The 18,540-nt window shown below is 44.3% G+C and overlaps 1 protein-coding gene across 1 annotated transcript in view; it reads right to left on the bottom strand.

Moving 5' to 3' along the window:
• Positions 1–18,540, bottom strand: part of xpo4 (exportin 4) — a 234,477-nt gene that overhangs the window by 140,502 nt on the left and 75,435 nt on the right. The window contains exons 5-7 of the mRNA XM_084314483.1: positions 15,973–16,089; positions 15,390–15,543; positions 552–664 (exon numbers count right to left, since the gene is read on the bottom strand). Coding sequence (XP_084170609.1) covers positions 552–664; positions 15,390–15,543; positions 15,973–16,089 — 384 coding nt within the window. The remainder of the gene's footprint in view (positions 1–551; positions 665–15,389; positions 15,544–15,972; positions 16,090–18,540) is intronic.

Here is an 18,540-nt window from a genome sequence, read left to right on the forward strand (position 1 = left end):
GGAAAAGCCAAGTTAACGCCGCCATAAAAAAGCCACAGTGTTAATAAAAAACGATAGCTTTCAAATAAGCCGAGTTCAGATGAGATTTCCTGCCCAACTCTCGAAACCAATTTGTCTGTCTATCACAAAATAAGACAGTTGTTCCACCAGCAGTAGAAAAACATAAACACGAGATGTTATTAACTGAAACAGGAATGACGGATACTAATCAACAAGCCTGATATATGATGGAGGGATGGATGGAAGGTAGGGGGGAAACTCAATCGATCGAATTTAAATCGATTCACAAATTCAAAAAAATTTATGTTGTGAGATTTTTCTCATTGAGACCTATTAGACAAACCGTCTACTGCAGTGAAATGGGTAAAAGTTACTTAAAATAGCAATCTAGAATCAAATCTATGCATGTATTGAATCGAGGAACGATTTTCTAATTGAATCGTGACCCCAAAAATCTAAATCGAATACCGTAGTAAGATTCCCCAAAATAGTGCACCCTTAATAGATGAATGGATGGAGAGATGGATGGAGGAATGGATGGAGGTACTCACGGTGAAGAACAGGTCCATGATGCGTGTGTCCAGCAGTGCTTCTCTCCAGGACTCTGTGGGCTTCAGCATTACGTTCTGCGTGGACTCAAACATGGCGATATAGTGACGCCCCAGTGACGCGCAACAGGTTAAGGCCAGAAATCGCATGAGAAGAGAGGAGGGGAGGGGCACCACACATACACACTCCTGTCACTATCTGTCTCCAACAGGGTATTTTGGTCTCTCTTTCCTTGTCTGGTGTGGTAGGTGGTTCAAACGTATTGTTTGTCACTCACCAACGCATACTCTTTCTGACCAGTCTTGATCCACAAAGACTGTTTTTTCTCTCTCTCGTCTCCTCTTTGGTCCCTTTTTCCTTCTGTGCTGCTCCCTCTCTCTCTCTGCCACGCTCTCTTCCACACAAACACCCTTGCCCTCTCCTCTCTCTCAACCCCACTCTCTCTCTCTCTCTCTCTTCGGTCTTTCTGTTGGTCCCAATTAGGGATGTCCCGATCCGATCACGTGATCGGGATCGGGGCCGATCACGTGATTTTCCGAAGATCGGGATCGGCAAAAAAAAAAAAAAAAAAAATTGATTTTTTTTTTTTTTTTTTTTTACTTTTTTTTTTATTATTCAACAAACATGACCATGTTCACGTCTTAAACTCATACTGAGGTCTTAGTTTTGGTTTTAAATTGCATATCATCATTCATTTATTTATTGTCACAGAGCAGAAGAATTTTGCCAAAACAAACCAATAGTATCCAGCTGCAGAACGGCAGACCAGCCACAATCTCAGACCCAAATAATTTTTATTTAAATTTTTTTTATCCCAATTTCTCACATTACATTCACCCTGAATGTTGACATTATCCAGGTGAAAAGTTAACTTCATAAATCATTTGATGTATAATTAAATCAAAGGAAATGCGTTTGGGTCTGAGAGTGTGGCTTTCTGCTGTTCTGCAGCTGGATACTATTGGTTTGTTTTGGCAAAATTCTTCTGCTCTGTGTGACAATAAATAAATGAATGATGATATGCAATTTAAAACCAAAACTAAGGCCTCAGTATGAGTTTAAGACGTGAACATGGTCATGTTTGTTGAATAAAAAAAAATAAAAAAAATAATTTTGATCGGATCGGGAAATATCGGTATCGGTAGATACTCAAAATCACATGATCGGGATCGGATCGGGAGCAAAAAAACGTGATCGGGACATCCCTAGTCCCAATCGCTGCCCGCTGACTCACTTGAGACTTTTTCCTTTGGTGTCTTCTTGGTCACCGCTCTCTCTCACTTCCCTTATCCACTCACAAAGTCTCACTGTCTCTCTCCTCACACACCCAATAAGTGGTCGCTGTCTTTAGCCAATCAAAACAATCTCACTCTCTACCATGATCCACTTTCCCAAAGACCCATCTCTCCCTTTGTCTCTATCTCCTTGTTCGTTCCAGATACCTCTCCCTTCCTCTTTCAGAATAAACGCTCAGTCTCTCTTGGCCAATCAAGTACCTTTACCTCTCAAAGACTCTCTCCCCTTGATCACTCAAGAGTCAAGATATGGTACACACCCAAGAGTATCTTCCGCTCTTTGGCCAATCAGGACTCTCTCCCAAAACACTCCTTGTGGCTCTTTCTTTACCTATTCAAGACTCTCTCCTTGCTTTCCTCAGCCAGGAGAATCTCTCTCCCTCTCACTGCCTCTATCCTAGTCCTGTCCCAAGACACTCAAAAACACCCCCACTCTCGCTCTTCTTGCTCCGTTAAGATTCCCTTGCACATTCAAGACAGACTCTCTCTCCCCCTCTCCCTCTCTCCTTAGCCAATCAAGTCTCTCCCTCTCTTCGCACATTCAAGATCATCTCGCTCTCCTTAGCCAATCAAGTTTCTCTCTCCACTCAGGCCTTGTGACACAAGAGGCACAGATGAGGAAACTCCCACAGGAATGTCCCATCAAAGCCAGTCAGCGGCTCAGACCAGTGAGGCCATGCATTCCACCGGACAGACGACAGTCACTCACTACACACACAACAATCTTCAGCACAAACGTTGGCACCTGTCTATATATATATATATATATATGTGTGTGTGTGTATGTATGCATGCGTGTGTGTGTGTATGCATGTATGTATGTGTGTGTGTATGTGTGTGCGTGTCTATGTGTGTGCGTGTGTGTGCGTGTGTGTATGCGTGCATGTGTGTATGCACATGTGTGTGACAGCCTTGGGTTTATGGCCACGTTATAAATAGCGGTGGTCCAGTAGAACTCTTGAGTGAACCTTCGTCAAGTGGGAGATGGAGAAGAGATAAGAAAATGAGGAATAGAAAAAGACCAGAAAATAACGTAGGTGAGAACGAGAACGAGAGAAATGGAGAGAGGGGGGAAAGTATGGTTCATGCACGCGTACACAGCAAACAGTTCCATCATGTATGCACACACACGGTCCTCAAGGGAGCAGGCCAACACGAGGCGTGCAGACAGAGCTCCCCTCTCTGTGGATGGACCACCACGGCGACAGACCCCAGACTAGACTCACACTGGGGCCTGAGGAATGATAACACCAGTCCAGCAGCTACTCGGGTGTCTTCATCTACTAGCCTTGAGCCCCTCGAGACTAACGGTCTAAAGGCTGCGTGGCGCAGGTCCCTGAACAAGTAGAGATGCACTAAATTAAACCAATACTGCAGCCGTCATGGACCGTGGTTTCCCAAAACCAATGTAAGCTGGTAAGCCAAAACACAAAGATGATCTTAGATCCAACACGCCTTCAGCCAAGCAGAGGGCTTTTAAAGGGCTGATATGACACATGATGAGGGACATGGTCTTCTTTAAGCCATGTATGGCACAGGATGAGGGACATGGTCTTCTTTAAGCCATGTATGGCACAGGATGAGGGACATGGTCTTCTTTAAGCCATGTATGGCACAGGATGAGGGACATGGTCTTCTTTAAGCCATGTATGGCACAGGATGAGGGACATGGTCTTCTTTAAGCCATGTATGGCACAGCGGTAGTGTTGATTTGCGGCACAGGTCGGTGACATACAGTATGTGATATCGTCACACACCAGGTTTCCCCAGTTTTGGATTCCTAGTGTCATATTAAAAAGGTGCATTTTGCAGGTTTGTACAACTGAATCCTCTCATTCTGTTGCGAGGACATAAAATATGGATCGGCCAGTGAAATATGGATCATTACCCAGGTAACACACACACACCACCACTGTAAACTAAATAATATTACTGTTTAATCTAGCTAACTAACAGGTTCAATATTAGCCACTTCACCATGCTAGCCAAGAAGAAATATTTTACAACCTAACCCATCTGTATTTTAGTGCATTTGTCTGTTTGAACGGCTTCATCTAATCCAGATCAACCCGTTTGTATTTGGTTTAATGCGATTTCTCCACATTCTGGTCGTTTAAAAATGTGCAATTAAGTTTTATATATATAGTATGGAAGTGATCCATATTTAGTATGAGGGCAGCTCCTGTCAGGTCGTCATATCTCCCTCTTCTCACTGCAGCCTTCAGTCTCCAGCACACAATGGACACTTTCCTTAAAAGAAACAAAATAAAATGACAGACATGCTCCAGTGAGATTGGGGGTTTGATTGATTGATTGAAAACTGTATTAACAGATTGCAGAATGGGTACAATACAGTACGGCTCAATACAAAACAACTGCTAAGAGGATGCAGGGTCATTTTGGTTTTGGTTTGAAGGGTTCAAGGTCCGTCCATATTTGGTTTTAGGTTTCAATTTTCAAAACTGTTCTTATTTAAATACGCATTGTGATGAAAGGGTCAATTCTAATTCATAAAATTCTTGTCAACACCCTACCGTCCTTTAAATCAGCCCTAAGAACCCATCTTTTCACTCTGACTTTTGACCATAGTAGTTTTGCCGTTCTTTTTAATCCCACACCGTAAAGCATCTTTGAGCACTGTGATAAGCACTGTATAAATCAAATATATTATTATTATTATTATTTGAGAAGAAATCTGGCTGGATTTTGTTGAAATTTTAGCACTGGTGCCAATATTCTTAGCGTGGCGGCCCCTGCGGTGACAGAACACAGAGGAAACAGCAGTTTGTGTAACATGCCTGCAGGATGACTAATGAGCCTGGAGTGACTGGGACATGTGGCCTGTGGTTGGTGGGGAGTTTTTTTTTTCACCTGCTACCATCTCAGACCTTCCAAACAGCTCAAGAATAACTAACGTCCATTTTCCATCGGAAAAAGACAGATGGACAGACTGATGAGACAGATGGGCGCACACATTCAACCCGCTTTAATACATGGACACACAAACCACAAAATGTTGTATTAAACTGAAATTTCTCTGTGTCCTACTGTGCACTAAACCGTTGGCCCAGACACAGGAAGTCTAATATGTTCCAGTATCATCCCCTCAGCGAGGGACACATTCCTAGACAGTTTTTATAGTTGGGTTTTGAACCCTAACCTGAGTAACAGTATTCGACGGACAGCTCTCAGAGAACGTGTGAGAGCACAAAGCTACAATGGACCCATCTCAAGCCCTGTCCTCTTCATCCTCCAATCACGACAGTCGCTTCCCTCGGACAAAACAAAGCAATTGGAGTAGGGATGCCCCGATCGATCGGCCACCGATCGTTATCGGCCGATAATCAGTATAAATATGCGATCGGGGAATTCCGATAATTAGTCATATTCGCCGATCGCGGAAACTGATCAAGTGGATATCTCACTCGCTTGTCTCAGACGCACAGGACCTGCAAACTGCTCCTCCTCCCTAGCCCCGCCCGTACCCGTGTAGAGTTTGTAAACACAGAGGAGGCGGACCTCCTCTGCTGAGTCTAGATAGTGCATTCGACCTGAGCTAACGTTAGCTACCTAGCTATCGTTACTGTTTAAACAAAATTACCCAGTCAACTATTCACTTTTAGTAGGCATTGTCTAACGGTATTTAGCCGGCTAGCTACTGATAGCTCCGGATATCAACAAATGCCCCAGGAAGTCTAGTAGTCCATGTTGATATCTCCGTTAGCTTGCGTTAGCTCACAGTTCAAAACGAAATGTCCGATTGAACTAAATAGTTGTCTTAACGTCATCTAGCCGGCTAGCAGTAGCTACAGATAGCTCCTGATATCAATGTCTTATAACATTGATTGAATGCGTATTCGAGCTGAGGGCTTGCTGAATGTGAAATGACCAAAGCATAACGTTACCAATAGGGTCCCGCTGCAGCGCCGGAGAATCCTTTTTGGAGCTGGAGGCTACTAGAGTACACACAGACAGTGGAGCTGTTTGCAGATAGCGAGCATTTTGACTTGTTGCGTGGTGGCGATGTCTCGCAGATAATACAAGTACAAGTCTAATTATATAATATATATATTTTATTAAAAAAAAAAAAAAAAATTATATAAAATAAGTTTTAATTTCTTTTTAATCAAAAACGATCGGTATCGGATCGGTATCGGCCGATATGGCTCACGACGATCGGTGATCGGTATCGGTGGCAAAAAACGTGATCGGGGCATCCCTAAATTGGAGGATCGAGGGAAGAGGGCGGGGCTTGAGCTAGGTCAATCAACAAGGCCATCGTTCCCCTTATTTCACAGGTCACAACTCGGCACGAGGTGGCAAAGCGCCGGGCGACCGCAAGGCTACGACACACAGTAAACATTATACACAATCATCTCCGTACTTGACAAGTCTCAAGGTCCTCCGGTCCTCAGTGTGTGTGTGTGTGGGAGGGGGGGGGGATTAGCAAGCTTCTCCCGTGTCCTGTATTCATTAAGGGGGTTGATCCTTATTAAGAATCGGGACTGTTGTTATTATCAGACCACACGGCGGGCGCTGGCACGTTGATGTGCGAAGAGCTGCGAGCTATGCTAAGGCGCGTGGTGGGGTTTAAGTGATATATCCTCCCCTAAATCTCCCCTGCAGCCCCTGCCATGTGAAATAACAGCCCAGGAATGCCCCTCTCCGCCCCCCTCCCTCCTGTCTTCTCTCCCTCTCTCTTCATCCCTCTCTCTCCCCTACTGTTCCATCTGTGTTTAGACAGCAGTATAGACTCTGCTTACGGAAAGGGGTCAGGGCCACATTGTTGCCCCTCGGCCAAACAACCAGGATCAGCTTACGGCCTACTAATCGCGACCTTAAACTACAGGCCAGAAGACCACTGAGCGCCCCAGATCAGCTAATGAGAATACCGAGGTGGACAATATTAATGCAGAGCTGCCAGAAAATTATCCCTGCGCTAGAACAATAACTATCCCCCTCCACCCTACTGCTGGGAGGGTTAACGGTTCTACAGAGTCTGTCATAGTGCTTTCTGTATTCTGTCGTCTGAATGCCTCTATATCTGGAACACTCTCTGGTTACCCTTTGTCTCAAAGAAAGAGGGAATGAGACACAAACTAAAGGATAATCGACTTCCCCGCTCTGCTCTTCTGTGACAAATAAAAGTCACTTATTTAAATGCCGCAATGCTGTTTTGAGTGTCCCTGTATCTCTGCAGGGTAGAATGGCAGGGGGGGGGGGGGGGACACACACAACAACTCCTAGAATGGCTATCACCACACCACTATATCAGTCAACCGGGACAGCCATTCAGAGCACCTGACCATGGCTGTAACCTCAAGGCCTGACCGCGACCCTGCCAGGGTCAACCCTGGTGTGGAGAGACACGCTGTTGTACAAACGCACGGGGAGCGTGTTTCTGGCAGATGACAAAGAGGGCCCTGGAGCTGGGCTGGGGGGGGATGTTGCACAGACAGATGACACGCATGCCGCGCGGTTGATTTCTGAAGGATAGAAGCCACTGTGGCGTTTTAAAAAGGCTCTCCGAGGTGGTTGAGGTGTGTGTGTGCGTGTGCGCGTGTGTCTAGCTGCTACGGCTGTCAGGCATGCAGCTAAGGAGCGGCCCCTCGACACACACACACACACACACACACACACTGGCACACGCTCGCATCACATCACACCAGAGCAGGCATGTTCTGACACTCGTCGACAGGCGGCCACACTCCTCCATCCCTCCCGGCGCTCTTCATCGCATCGTTGTCCATTTCAACCGGCAGCTGGGACACTTAAAGGCTTCCCGCACAGACGGAAGACAAAATTAAGTGTCTCTTTGTGTTAAGTGTAAGAAATGGAGTGACTGCGATTGCACAAGCGCACATAGTATACATTCAAATAATTTAAATGTGTCTCTAAAAACATATCCAAGACTCGACTGCACCGACACGTGCATGCCAGTGCAGGCGTGCCGGACATTCCAAGAGGACAGGCAACAAGCGGAGGGGCAGGAAGGGGCAGGAAGGGGCAGGAGGGGTCAGGCTGGTTATTGGGGCTGGTATATATGATATGATATGGGGGACGAACACAGACCCCTCTTTGAAAGTGATCCATGATCCTGGCTGGCAGCAGCGCCACCTCAGATCCCTTCAAACAGACAGACAAAAAGGATGCCAGCCGCACTGGGATTTGTACTATAATGAGCTCCTCCAGTCTGGCCAGTCACACACACACGATGGCTTTTCAACACGTATATGTTCCTGCATGCGCGCACACACACACACAAGTAGTATGTATATTATGGATTCATTCACAAAAATGTATATATGGAAGCAGTGATATAGTGGCCCTTATAAGTCTAGAGACCCTGTTTAAATGTTTTCACTTTTTATATAAACATTTCTGAATTAATTTGCACACATAGAATTGGACAACATTTGCCCATTATTCCTTACAGCACCGCTACGCTAAGTCAGACTGCATGGGGACCGTGAATGATTTAAATATCTAGCGTTGGCATGGATTGATTGTTTAGCTGGCTAGTATGGCTAACAAATGTAAATATATTGTAGTCTGCCCCGTTGTTCTGACCAGGATTAAGCTCCTTTTTGCCTCCTTGATGCGCGTGCACACCGAGTCTGACGTGGACGAAAAACCAGTCTATCCATTGAGACGTTTTTGTAGAATGTCATGTAGGTCTCTTCTAGCGACATCTTTCTCTGCATCGAACAGCATAATCCACATTATAATTTGTTTTCACTTGCATTATATTAACAGCACAACAAGCTGCTGACAAGCTCTCTCAAATGCTTGCAGGAGGGGTCGGTCTGAACAGAACATAAAAATTCAATACCAGGGGGATTAATGAATGCCTCAAATAAGATCAGACGCATGTAGGGATGATGTCCCACCTGCACGAGGAGCCGCTATCAGCGCTTGCCATCTTGGCTGTGTATAGGCCTGTGTGTAATCACCTACTTGCATAGCGATGCCACTAGCTGGCAGTGCCTGCCTACACATAGTTCTGTGCCATGGGTCTGGATGGTGTCCTGTTTGTTCAGCCACTCCACTGGGTGCTTTCCCAATTTAAAAATTTCTTGCAGAGGGCAGCAGGTTTCCTGTAGAATCTCTCTCTATTTTGTTCCATACATTTGCCTTTCCATCCTGTCAAGTGTCCCAGTCCCCACTGATGTATTACAACATGGACTTTTGAGTCGGGCCAGTGACCTGAGTCTTTTTCTGGCTCGGGTCATCCAGCTTGGACGGTCGGCCTGATCGAGGTACAGTATGGTGGGGGTGCCTTCCACTTATTAATTATGGTCTTGACTGCTCCAAGGGATATGGAAGGCCTTCGAAATATTCCAGATATGCCTTTCCAAAACGTTATCTCCTTGTGGCTCATAGTGGATGACAGTGTTTCCCCTAGTTTTTTTTTCAGGGAGGGTGGTAGGCCCCCCAAAACTACTAGTGTTGTCGCGGGGCGCGTGTGTCACCGATACGTGGTTTCAACAGTGTCGTCATAGACGCGCGCAGTAAGGCGGTTGTTAGTATCGGTGCATTTCTCTACACTGAGCTGATATGAAACAATTGCATAAATTAGGTAAATAAATATTAACACATAAATTAACTTATTTACAATTTTACATACAGTAGTGACAACACACATGAACTATTTACAATACAGGGACAGTGTTTCCCACAGGATTTTCTCAGAATGGATTTGGTAGGTTTTTTCTGCATCTCCGTAGACCGTAGTGAATTGATTGATTTATATGAAAACCAATGTATGTATAATTTAGCTAGCTCGCCAATGTTACTGTGATTAAAGCAAACTTTAAACATTTTTAAATATAATTTCTTTTTTGTATGTACCGGTAATACTTTTTTTTTTATTATAACTTTTTCAGGGGGGGCGGGGGGTCCCGTTAGCGGGGGGGGGGCGCCCCGCCAAGGCAATGGTGGATGTGTTACTCTGAAATGCACTACTGTGGAACTAGTTTACACTTGCCATTATAAGCAGGGTGTTTATTTATTATTAGTATTTTGCTGAAATTGTGATAAATTGTTATTATTTTGCTGAAATTGTGATAAATAGTTTTTTAACTGGAAGAATTTGGGTTCAATTTGTAAATAAAAAAGCTGGAAAAAAAACTACATGTGAGCATTTAAAAACACATGACCAGCTACCGAAAACACACCACTAGCTACTAGGGGTGTAACGGTACACAGAAGCCACGGTTCGGTACGTACCTCGTTATTGGGGTCACGTTTCGGTACGAGTTCGGTACAACAGAAGAAAAAAAATTATAATAATTATATACATTTTTTTTCTTTTTCTTTTTTAATATTATATTTATGATAATAATTATAATTATTATTAAATAAAATAATTTTCTATAGGCTTGCCGTGGTAGTCAGTGATACTGGTGTCATTCTGTGTTCAGGCATCCACTTGCCTACTGCCCCTTTAAAAACGTATCCTTGCGCATCCTTAAAGGGGAGATGAAGCATAGCGATATAAACATAGTCATAGCATCAAATTAGTATTTAGATAAGCCACAGAAAAAAATCACGTTATAAAAATAAGCAGTTTCTAAGAAAAAACTATTTGTTATGTCCTTTTTTGAAGCATTTATCAACATGGGCGCCGCCATTTTGTTTGGTGACGTCACGGTGTTGGTTTGGTCTGGCTCCTGCTGGGTAGCTGCCTAGTAAACATGGAGTGTCAGTAAATGCAACGTTGCCTACCAAACAACGGGACCGCGGTAGTTCTTTTTGTATTGCTCCTGTTCAAACTAATTTTACCGTGTGAAAGAGGAAAGTTGGTTCATTTCCACAAACTACCAGTGAAAAAAACAGTGTTGTTCAACCACCGTCGCGGGGCATTTAGCTACCTGGCTACCTAGCTCCAGTTCAACCACCGTCGCGGGGCATTTAGCTACCTGGCTACCTAGCTCCAGTTCAACCACCGTCGCGGGGCATTTAGCTACCTGGCTACCTAGCTCCAGTTCAACCACCGTCGCAGGGCATTTAGCTACCTGGCTACCTAGCTCCAGTTCAACCACCATCGCGGAGCATTTAGGTACCTGACTACCTAGCTCCAGTTCAGCTAACTAGCTACATGCAGCATTTAGCGAGCTGGGTTAGCCGGCTAGTTGGCTTTGAATCCCGGCTGCGGCTAGGTAGCCAGGTAGCTAAATGCCTCGCAACGGTGGTTGAACTGGAGCTAGGTAACCAGGTAGCTAAATGCCCCGCAACGGTGGTTGAACTGGAGCTAGGTAGCTAAATGCCCCGCGACGGTGGTTGAACTGAAATGCGGCACGGTGGTGTAGTGGTTAACACTGTCGCCTCACAGCAAGAAGGTCCAGGGTTCGAATCCCGCTTGGGGACCAGGTTTCCATGATGCCAGTTACCCAGGTGGGGTATCTCCCAGGCCTTTCTGTGTGGAGTTTGCATGTTCTCCCCGTGCTCGCAAGGGTTTCCCCCCCCGATAAGATAAACCCAATGGAAAAACATGCACAACAACAAGATCGCTAACGCTGTGGCGTCCTTGACGAAGACGGACAGGAGCACTTGGATTGGTCCCCTGGCGCGGCTCACGTGGCGCCTGTCTGCTCCCGGCTGCCCTTGGGGGGGAAGGACGACGGGATGGGTTAATCGCAGATACGCATTGTATGCATGGTTCGCATGTGTGCCAAATGGTGACCTCGGAGCAGGTCCTAAATTATTATTATTATTATTATTAGGTAGCCAGGTAGCTAAATGCCCCGCGACGGTGGTTGAACAACACTGTTTTTTTCACTGGTAGTTTGTGGAAATGAACCAACTTTCCTCTCTTTCAGTGGCGGCTGGCCACTGGGGGGCGCTCGGGCGCCGACTCCCCTGTTAAAAGAGAGAGAAGAAAAAAAATATTGTTTTTTGTTTTATAGCCCTATAAATAATATAAACATGTTTAAAATGAATAATATTTACTCATTTTAAGTATGTTTGTGTTTCCAATGCACAATATAACGTTAATATATCAAATAAAAAATAATCGTTTTCCTGAACAGGAAGTGACTCACTGCGCATAGCCGCATTTCTCCCTAGCCGTATTTCTCGCCCGGGCTAGACGCAATAGCGCTCTGAGTGCGTCATCGCTGTATCCGTCGCAGCCAATCAGTGCGTAACGCGCTGTGCGTTGAAATATGATGTATTATGTTGGAAGCCGGGCGCGATTTGAAGCGGTCTAGGCAAGCAGCCTTAGCAGCGTCTAGTTTTTTCCATAGCCGCATTTCGCGGAGACGCTCTCTGATTGGCTAACGCCGTTTTTTTCCCGTAGCCGCATTTTGCGGAGATGCTCTTTGATTGGCCGACGCGATGCCAGTACTTTTTCCGTAGCCGCATTTCTCGGGTTGGTTTAGAGAGCAGGGGTGATAGAATGCGCCAGGTAGTTCTTGGTCGGATGCACAGGCGAACTTAGGTAACGTTAGAGTTTGTCTTAGAGCGTGACGGCAAGTTCTTTCGACGGTTAAGCTTAGGCACTCTTTCAAGTTGGTTAAGGTTAGAGTTTGTCTTAGAGCATGGTGATAGAACCAGGTAGTTTGCAGGCTGATCGACGCGGAAATGGGCAAGACACTCATTCATTGAATTCATCACAGTACCGCCTCTCTCTCTCTCTCTCCTCTCTCCTCTCTCTCTCTTCTCTCTCTCTCTCTCCTCTCTCCTCTTCTCTCCTCTCTCTCTCTCTCTCTCTACTCTCTCTCTCTCTCTCACTCTCTCTTCCTCTCTCTGCCTCTCTTCTCTCTCTCTCTCTCTCTCTCTCTCTCTCTCTCTCTCTCTCTCTCTCTCTCTCTCTCTCTCTCTCTCTCTCTCTCTCTCTCTCTCTCTCGGCAATGGTGATAGTTGTACTGTAACTGTACCTACTTAAATATCCGTATGCTTTTGGTTTCACCGACGCTCTCTGACGCACACAGTAGTGTGTGGTTTCGCGATGCGTGCGCACGCGCGTGTTTGTGTGCAGTGTGGCATTGTGACTTGGTACATGTACATTTTTGGTATGATCGACCCCCCAAGAGAAAAATCCACGAGCCGCCACTGCTCTCTTTCACACTGTAAAATTAGTTTGAACAGCCAGGAGCAATACAAAAAGAACCACCGCGGTCCCGTTGTTTGGTAGGCAACGTTGCATTTACTGACACTCCATGTTTACTAGGCAGCTACCCAGCAGGAGCCAGACCAAACCAACCACTGTGACGTCAGCAACAAAATGGCGGCGCCCATGGGGAAAACAGGGAAATTATATTTGGTTTTTCAGACAAATAAGCAGGATTTCACATTTGATTATAGGACCCTGTCTTACACAAGGTACACAACAAACAAACTAGAGGGAGGCCAGGTGGTGCAGTGGGCAAGGCACTCACCACCAATGCTGGAGACGCTGGGTTCGATCCCAGCTCTCCACATTGTTTTCAGTTTGGCTGGTCGTCCGTACTAATACAATTGGCAGTATTAGAGGGTGGGAAAGCTGATGGGTGGGTCCTGGGCGTTGTAAACAGAAAAATACTCCTACAGTTCGGTCGGGGCGCCTGCTCAGCGAAGGAAGGATCTGGAGGGAGGTAGTGTGACCTTCCACACGTTACACTCTCCCAGTGAGAATCTGAGCTGCCAGGCTGGCTGCCGGCTGGCTGCGCATGTGTCGGAGGATAGCATGCGATAGTCTCCGGCCTCCCGGACCAACAGTAGGGGGGGTGCGCAACAACCAGGAAGGGAGTTGGGAATTGGCATAACGACTAACAGTGGGATGGGAGAAAAATCGGAAAAAGAGGGGGGAAAAAGATAGTAAAAAAAAAAGAACAAACATTATTCAATGATTCATATCCCCTTTAAGTTTCAGTTTCACTTCCAGAGAGAATTAACTTCACGACAAGACTGAAGACTAGAGAACAGATGACATGTTACTTACAACAATGGCAGAGGATTATTTGGATTTAAACACAGTGGAGCTCAGATGATCTGTGCGGAAAAGTATGTTTCTTCTTTTTATTTGATTGTGCCTGTGAGTCCGGCGGGGGAGAATGTTGATGTGTTTGTTGGCGCGTGTGTGTGTGTGTCGGCGACGCGTGTGTTTCTTTCCATTGGTTTCATTTGGTTAATGTTATTGAGCAAACAAGAAAACGACCCTGCAGCTGTTCCAATGTAAATGTGCCTTTCTCGTACACTTTCGCCGCTCTGAACTGAAGTCGGAGAGGGAGGGATGCGGAGCGTTTTGCGTGCTGTGTGTGGGGTGCTCCGTGTCCCTCTCTCCCTCTCTGTCTCTCTCTCTCTCTCTCTGTCTCTCTCTCTCTCACCACAGTCTGTATCCCGACTGTGACGGTGTGCCGCGCGCTGTTCTCGCATGTGCAACTGGTGTGTTTGCGCTGAGGGGTATTCGCCGTATGGCGCGCGTAGCGCACTGTGATGGCCGTACCGTAAATTCGCGGGACGAATACACGTACCGTTACACCCCTACTAGCTACCCAAAACAACTAGTGATGCACCGATGTGAAAATTGTGGCCGATACCGATAACCGATATTAATATTGCTGTTCTGGCCGATACCGATATTTACCGATGTCGATATCTCTGTATAGAAAACACTTTTTTATGATAATCAAATAAAGAGCTATTTTCCAAAACGCATAATTTTTTTTACTTTTGTAACTTATTTTCAGAAATGACTGATATTTTGAAACTATTTAAGGCCAAAACATGTAAAGAAAAAAAAAAACAGTAAAAAAAAAAAAAAAAAACGTTTTTTTTTTTTTTTTTTAATATCGGTTCTATCTTGATATCAGTCCGATACCGATGTGTAAAAAAACGGCCATATCGGCCGATATTATATCGGCGGCCGATATATCGTGCATCACTAAAAACAACACATCACTAGCTAGTAGCTACCTAAAACAACACATGACTAGCTACCCAAAACAACACAACTAGCTACCTAAAACAACACATCACTAGCTACCCAAAACAACACAACTATCTACCTAAAACAACACATCACTAGCTACCTAAAACAAACAACACATGACTAGCTACCTAAAACAACAAATCACTAACTACCCAAAACACCACATCACTAGCTACCCAAAACACCACATCACTATAGCTACCAAAAACACCACATCACTAGCTACCAAAAACACATGACTAGCTACCAAAAACACCACACCACTAGCTACCAAAAACACCAGAGCACTAGCTACCAAAAACACCACATCACTAGCTATCCAAAAGAAGACATCATTAACTACCCAAAACACATCACTAGACCCACACATGCATACAAAAGACAGAAGATACATTAAAAGGACAGAACCATGGAGACAGACAATCACATGCTTACACACATAGCTTACCTACACACACATACAACTGTATATCCAGACTAACAGTTAAATTAAAGAACAATGTTAAGAGATCTGCACACCTACAGTACACACACAGAAACACACTTACACAACCACCATTGCAGATGCTGAGCACTTATTCCTCCCTGTCCTTCCAGTGTCTGTCTCTGAGAAAGAAAGAAAGAAAGGATATGATTGGGCGGCAGGAAGTTCCAGCTGAGGACCTGATTGGCCAGTGCCAGGTAGCGCTGGAACACAGAGGACATCTGGGCGTTGAGGTTCTCTCTGAGACTGAACTCCTGCAACACCTCCATGGTGAGCACGAAGATCTGACGTAGGTCCTCCTCCTGAGAGAGAGAGAGAGAAGAGAAGAGAAGAGAAGAGAAGAGAGAGAGAGAGAGAGAGAGAGAGAGAGAGAGAGAGAGAGAGAGAGAGAGAGAGAGAGAGAGAGAGAGAGAGAGAGAGAGAGAGAGAGACAAAGGAAGAGACATGTTTGAGGACATTAGTGAAAATAAGTCTCAGATTGTTCAGGATATATATGGACTTATGTACTTTGTAGAGTAGTAGTGTGAACTATGCATTTAAGATAACAAACTGATCAGGTTACATTTTTAAAAAGCAGGATATAACATGTGGAAAAAGTTATCCTGAACCTCCTTCCTTTTCATGCCAGACATGTTCCATCTAAAACTAGGAGATTACATTTACCCTGAGGAGGAATCTCTCTCTCAATAGAACAGAATAGAGTTTCTGGAACTGTAGGTAAAGGAATGAACCTGAAAGATGCGTTTGCAGCTGCCGTGGAACTCCATGCTGAGGCCGATGTTACTGGTTTTACTGGAGCTGGAGAACTCACTGAGCAGAGCCGTCAGGATTGAGCAGGCCAGTGTCTGCTGCAGGGGGAGGGGGCACAAAGAGTCAAAGGTTTAACACAGAGAGGATCGTCGTAGATTCTAGATCCCACGGCCCGGAAATTGGAATACATAATTGTTTTTATTTGTAGGTAGCCAGCTATTATCCTTATCCTGTTCTAGCTAGGCCACGCTTTAAAAGATAGGAGTGTGTCAGCCTGTTTGTAGAGCTATATCTATATTCTATATTATAGCTATGGATACAATACTATAGTCATTTGACAGTAACTATCTTCTGTCCAAGATGCAAAAAAGAATGAATTTGTTCATGAATACGTTTGCGCGTTATCCTGTGGTGAATATAAGTATAGTTTCGGAGTGATCCGGGCTAATTCGCGGACAGCTGAGTTATAGGGCCCTACGTGAATTCTAGTAAAAGCATTGGCGTTTCATCCCTGGACACGCTACTATTTCCAAATCAAATGTATATAATAGGTATTATGTTTCATCATGAATGCATGAAAGGGGGGGGGGGGGGGGGGGTTTCTGATGCTTTGATTGCCAGTAACCGCATTCGATGTGAACCCCACACACAGCTGGACCGAAATGAAAACATGTTTGGATCAAGCTGAAATTTATGTCAGATAGTCCTTACCTTTGGTCGGGGGTATTCCAAAAAGAATATTCCAATTGTCTGATCGTGATTTCCAGTATTGGTGTCCATCTGGTCCCGGACATAATTTGGCACAACTTATGGATAGAGTGTACCAGATGAGTTTCGAAGTAGTCGGATGAAGCGATTTACTCGGCTCCGTCTAAATTTAGCGCCCGGAGGGATTTAAACGTAACACACTGTCTGGAACAGGGTTTACTGCACTCTCGATACTGCCACCTAGCCGGATCTGGCCGGTACTGCACCCTTGGGGTCCCAGTATGCCTTTTAACGGCAACATACAGGTCTGTGACATTGAATAGAATAAAACGGACCAAATAACGTATATAATCGTGGTTGGCGTTCAACGGTTGTCGAGCAAACACGCATATAAACGTTGTTGGCGCAGATTGTGTTAAGGTTAGGGATGCGTTTACGAATAACTTCATGACGAATTGAGGCTTTGCAGCTTGGCCTATATGAGATACCATATGTAAAAGAAAATATGTTGCTTTGCTTTTTGAACATTAAATATGTTTGGAACAGTTTGTGATAAAGACTCACTTTAAATTGTATCTGAAAAAAAAGTGGTCCGACAACTATATAATTTATTGTGCAGCTTGAATGAAAATCACCTGTTGATGATTCATGTGTGTAACTATGCTATTTGGATAAGAGGGACATTGATAGAAGCACACAAAAGAAAGGGAAGAGAGCTCTATGTTGGAGTGGCCTGTGTGTGTGTGTGTGTGTGTGTGTGTGTGTGTGTGTGTGTGTGTGTGTGTGTGTGTGTGTGTGTGTGTGTGTGTGTGTGTGTGGAGGGGGGGGGTTGCAGGGAGATACTGGTCCAAATATGGAGGCAACACCAACATGTATGCATTTTCACATTATCTGCTAAAAAACACCCAGAACAATATCCAAATAAATGTCACTCACTGAGGAAAAAGTGTATTTGCACCATATTTCACATGGAGGTTCAAAACACCTAAATATAACTTTCCATGTTGAAAAAAAACAATGATTCCATGGTAAATGTTTATTTTTATTAATAATATGTTTTTTTTTTTTTTTTACATAGTTATTTCTTCATATTTATTGTTCAAAATAAAACTATTCATTCAAAGGTAATGTATGATGGTGACTTTACACTGCACCAGAAATAAAGGGTAGGTTCCCCTGAATCATAAAAGGTATAACACTTGATACCGACTCAAAGAATAAGCTCAGAATTGGCAAAAATATAACAATGTCCAGCGAAACTTTGTCTATGTAGGCTTTAGACTGCAGGGGTGTCAAACTCATTTTCACAGAGGGCCACATCAGCATTATGGTTGCCCTCAAAGGGCCAAATACCGTATAAATGTTAATGTAATGTAAAATAAATGTAGCTACTCATTTACATATTGTTAAACATGTTGTTTCTGTATTTATTACTTATTCAAGTTATACATATTGCATATGCATTTGCATAGATGTAAAAATATATGTTAGCTTATGTTATTTTAACAAATAATTTTAGTTTATCAGAACCCCATATTACTCCATTAATCAATGATCAAACCATTCAAGTAAATAACAAAGAAGAAGATCATCAAATACAAGCTATGACATTAAGTTTGTTCAAAACCTTTTTGTCATAGCAGGGCTCTACAGTGCGACCAAATTGCTCGCATATGCCCCTAAAAATATTTGTATGCGAACGGTAAAAATCAATTACGCGCACGCTGTGCGAATACAGATTATAGCCTCTCTCGTCTTTTTTTTCCTCCGCTGCGAGATCGTTAAAAAACTACAAGTCCCACATTGCACTCAAGCCAACGGTCCAATCACAGTAGAGTGAA

This window comes from Notolepis coatsorum (genome assembly GCF_963971535.1).
Source record: "Notolepis coatsorum genome assembly, chromosome: 5".
Classification (NCBI taxonomy): Eukaryota; Metazoa; Chordata; class Actinopteri; order Aulopiformes; family Paralepididae; genus Notolepis; species Notolepis coatsorum.